We start from the raw sequence: 4,716 nt of genomic DNA, 5'->3' as shown, positions 1-4,716 counted from the left end.
GTAACAATTCTAGTAAGGGAAGTAAAGTAGAATTTTAAAATGTTCTTTGGTTCATTTGAATTTTCTGTAGGTATGATAAAATTCTTTAGCTGTAGTCTGTGCAAGCTTATTGTGGTCTATAGCTACAGTTTTTGTATTGAAACTATTTCACTTCCTTTCTTGAAGAAATAAGTTGGCTTTTGTGGGTAGCAGGTGGTGGTCATCTCTAGGGACTGATCTCAAAATCTGGTCATGGCTTGCAGAACCATGCCCATGGCTGAATGGTCCACTTCTAACTCTGTTTATGGGAATTGTAGAAAGCAGAGAAATATTTTATATCACTGATTCTCTGTGCCCAATTACTAGTTTGGGGTCTATTGCAATAAAAACTTTAATTACCACTTATCTAAGTAACAAAGCATTAATGGGAGGCTGCTTTTAAGTTTGCTTTTATTGGAGATAGTTCTTTACTGTCAGTACCAGAAAGCCTATTTCACATCTTTTCTCTGGTTACCCAGATACACAATATTCGCTATAGGGTATTCTTGGGATGCCAACAAATTAATACATCCTCTAATCATGAACAAATACTCCAAATACATTGTCCTTCAGCTGGGAGAATTCTAAGTCATAGAACCTATAGGGTCTCCTGGAGGACCACAATAAGCTTGCACAGTTATGTTAACATATAAGCATCCTTCCCTTTTCAGTATCATTTCTTCAGCCCTTCACTGGTGCTTCCAAAAATCAGATCCCAAATAAACTACTGTGATTAAATTTTGTCTTTGAGTCTTCTGAGGGACAGCAGCCTAAGTAACTAAGTAGAGTTACACAAAATATATAACCATTCAATGTGATGGTTCCCGACATTTCCCAAACCAAGCTAATTTACTTACAAATTTTATAAGAAGATGAAGAGATTTTATTATGTTTGTTATTGTCAAAATAGTCACACTTTCAATTCAAAATGTTATTTAGTAGATATTCATGCTATTTCGGAGGAGGCGATGACACCCCACTCCAGTACTCTTGCCTGGAAAATCCCATGGGCAGAGGAGCCTGGTAGGCTGCAGTCCATGGGGTTGCTAAGAGATGAACATGACTGAGCAACTTCACTTTCACTTTCATGCATTGGAGAAGGAAATGGCAACCCACTCCAGTGTTCTTGCCTGGAGAATCCCAGGGCCGGGGGAGCCTGGTGGGCTGCCATCTATGGGGTCGCACAGAGTCAGATACGACTGAAGCGACTTGGCAGCAGCAGCAGCAGCAGCAGCATGCTATTTTAAAAATAATAAAATAATTACCTTATGTGGTAGATGGATATTTTCCATGGTAGCAAATGTAATGAATAAATACCACACAGATGTAGCAGAATTTTGTTCAGTGAGGTAGATGATACATCCAGTTTTGTCTATTTTAGGTGCTAGGTACCTAAGTAGAGGTGGCACTAGTGGTAAAGAACCTGCCTGCCAGTGCAGACGTAAGAGATACGTGTTCAATTCCTGGGTCAGGAAGATCCCCTGGAGGAGGGCATGGCAACCCCTTCCAATATTCTTGCCTGGAGAATCTTCATGGACAGAGGAGCCTGGAGGGCTACAGTCCATAGGGTTGCAGAGTCAGACACGACTGGAACAACTTAGCTTGACTCGCTTGCCTGAGTAGAGAAGTCGAAAAGACAGATGGATTATAGTCTTCAAGCTCCAAAGTCATATCTGATCAGCAAAATTTGACATGTCTTTTGATCAATCTTTTTATGGCTACCTTTATCTCTTTGTTCCGTAATGTATATATAATGGGATTTAAGACAGGGGTGAGAGCAAAGTCAGCAATGAAGAGGTATTTATCAATTGATGATCTGGGGAAAGGCCAAACATATAGAAACATGCATGGAGTGAAAAAAAGAACCACCGCAGTGATGTGAGCTGACAAAGTGACAAATGCCTTGGATAAGTCTCCTGAAGAACGTTTCCAGACAGTGACCAAAATGAAGATGTAGGAGAGGATTAGCAGGAAGAAGGTGCCCATGCTCATGAAGCCACTGTTGGCAGCAACAATAAACTCAAATTTCACTCCATCTGTGCATGCAAGTTTTATGATCCTGGGAAAGTCACAATAAAAGCTGTCTACTTTGTTAGGACCACAAAAAGGCAAGTTTATAATGAAAGCAAATTGAGACATAGCATGAATCACCCCAATTACCCAGCCAGTGATTACAAATGAAACACATATTTTAGAGTTCATGATGTTCAAATAGTATAGAGGCTTGCAGATTGCTGTGTACCTGTCAAATGCCATGGCTATGAGTAACACCATTTCCACTCCTCCCATTATGTGGATGAAGCATATTTGTACCATACAACCTTGGAAAGAAATTATCTTGTATTCATTTAAGAGGTCTGTAATCATCTTGGGGACTGTGGTAGAAGCAACCCCCACATCAATGAAGGACAAGTTTGCTAATAAGAAGTACATAGGAGAATGTAAGTGATAATCAAAAATTACTAAAAGCAAAATGAAGAGATTTCCCAGGATGATCCCTAAATAAATCAAGGAGAATATCAACGTGAGAAAAACTTTCATTTCATAAGAACCAGAGAGTCCAAGCAACACAAACTCAGAAACCACAGAATCATTTGGTCTATCCATTGACTTGGGCAGAAGAGCTGATTACCAAATCACCTGGGGATAGAAAATGAAAAGTCATAATTAATAGTACAAAAGTAGACTTCTTATTCATCCTACTCATTTGTATTTTAATAAATCATTTAACTAGAAAAAAAAGAATATGGAAACATTATAAGAAGAATGATTACATCAAAATTTATGAAAATTTGAATGAAAGTAAGTGTGGTTACTTCTCTTCTTATTCCATTTTCAGATGCATAAAATTTTTTTTGCTTCTCAGGTTTTGGACATTTTCCATGATCATCTACCTAGGTGTGCTCTCATGTGAATAAATTTAGTCATTTCTGACACTTTTATATCAATGTTCTCACACAAAATTGCAAGGTACCCTTAGCTGAATTTATTTCACTGGTTAAATAGGAATCTTCAGATTGAAATTGTTTAATGTGTGTTACCTTGCTTCACCTGTGTATGTGTGTGTGTTTTGTTTTTTTCTTTTTGGCACAATTTATCAAGGAAGTAAGGTGTCCAGATAGTGATTTTTCATATTTGATTCATGAAACATTATCATAGTGCATATAGACCTCTATAATTCAATAAAAATATTGATTACAAAATACCTATTAGTAGAAAATGTTAAACAAATTAACAGATGACATTTATCAATATATCCTCTATACAAAGCTTTGCACTAAGCTCATTATCTCATTTAAACCTCATAGAATTCCATATAGAAATGCAGTTTTATTAGACTAATTTTACTAATGAAGTCTGCAGTGGACCAAGTGTCAGAGCCAGGACTTTTATCCAGAGCTATAGGATAACCATGGAAGTATGCACTTCAAGGCTAAAACCTTCCCTAGATCTTCCCCAGGTCTTCCCCATCATTCATTGTCATTGTCATTGCTCAGTTGCTAAATCATGTCTGACTCTTTGTAGCCTGCCAGGCTCCTCTGTTCATGGAATTTTCCAGGTAAGAATACCAGAATGGTTTCCATTTCTTTCTCCAGGGGATCTTCCTGACCTAGGGATGGAATTCACATCTTCTGCGTCTCCTGCATTGGCAGGTGAATTCTTTACCACTGAACAACCTGGGATGCCCCAAGGACCCATCAATTAAACTTAATTAAAAGTTTGTTTCCTTCTACCTACTAACGTAGTTCACAACTTAAAAAATATCAGATCAAATCTCTAATCTAGTGTCCCTTTCTAATCATTCTTTCCCTAACTCGTCTTTGGCTCTTTTGTTCATCAGTAAGTCGAAACAATTCAGTTTCCAAGATCCCTTATCTATAGAAAAACCCCTGGGATATGAATGCATTGCCTATTAATCAATTTTCAGTCACCATTTTCCTTGATCTCCTTGCAGGATGCGATACTGTTTATCACAAACTTGTTTATGTAACTCCCTCTACTGTTGGCTTCTTGGCTTTTGTAAAGCTAACCCTCTGCCATTTATTGCCAGCAGAAATTCCATTTGCTTAAGTATTGGACTGAAGTCTAAATTTTAGAACAGAATAGCCCTATCCCAAATTGTGAGCATAATATATGATTTTTCTAAACTAGTCACTATATTTTTCTAAACCAGTTACTGTGGCCATGAATTAGACTAAGATGGCACACATGACCTAGAGCTAACTGTTCAATGAGATATAAATAAATGGGTGTTCGGAGGGCTTTCTTTCCCCAATGAAATGACAAATGTTCACGCAGAAAAAGTCCTTATGGTCTATTTTTTCCCCTCTGCATTTAACTCAAAGGACATGACTAAAGGCGCAGCAACTGCAAAGTTCTAAAGCCTGTAAAATGCAAATAATATAGTAAAAATTAAGGGAGAATCTGGCAACCAAAGGGCATATTGAATCACTTAAAGCCAGCAACAGTCTCCTTTCAGATTTATTTTTGTAATGTGATAGAAATAAATTCCAAGTTGTTTGATCCTTTATAAATCAGGTTTTCTGTTAATTTGTTGAACACAATCACGCTGTGTCCATGACAGTCCTCCCATAATTATTCACTTAATTTTCTGATTTCTTTATGCCTCTCACTAACTCAGTGATCACTTCTCCTCTGCTCATTCTTAATTTCTGGTGTGACTCAAAGTTTTTTAAT

The 4,716-nt window shown here is 37.5% G+C and overlaps 1 protein-coding gene across 1 annotated transcript; it reads right to left on the bottom strand.

The window, feature by feature from the left end:
• Positions 1 to 1,695: 1,695 nt before the first annotated feature.
• Positions 1,696 to 2,634, bottom strand: LOC105613338 (olfactory receptor 4F21-like). Its single transcript, XM_015096763.3, has one exon. It carries the CDS (start codon positions 2,623 to 2,625, stop codon positions 1,696 to 1,698), a length of 930 nt encoding a protein of 309 aa, XP_014952249.2. The 5' UTR covers positions 2,626 to 2,634.
• Positions 2,635 to 4,716: the final 2,082 nt, after the last annotated feature.

Source organism: Ovis aries, chromosome 7 (genome assembly GCF_016772045.2).
Source record: "Ovis aries strain OAR_USU_Benz2616 breed Rambouillet chromosome 7, ARS-UI_Ramb_v3.0, whole genome shotgun sequence".
Classification (NCBI taxonomy): domain Eukaryota; kingdom Metazoa; phylum Chordata; class Mammalia; order Artiodactyla; family Bovidae; genus Ovis; species Ovis aries.
Note: the sequence above shows the minus strand (reverse complement) of the source record. Positions and strands in the feature narration are given on the sequence as shown.

Bases quoted from the DNA above. Each gene is read 5' to 3' on its own strand.
- LOC105613338 (XM_015096763.3), bottom strand. From the start codon at position 2,625: ATGGATAGACCAAATGATTCTGTGGTTTCTGAGTTTGTGTTGCTTGGA.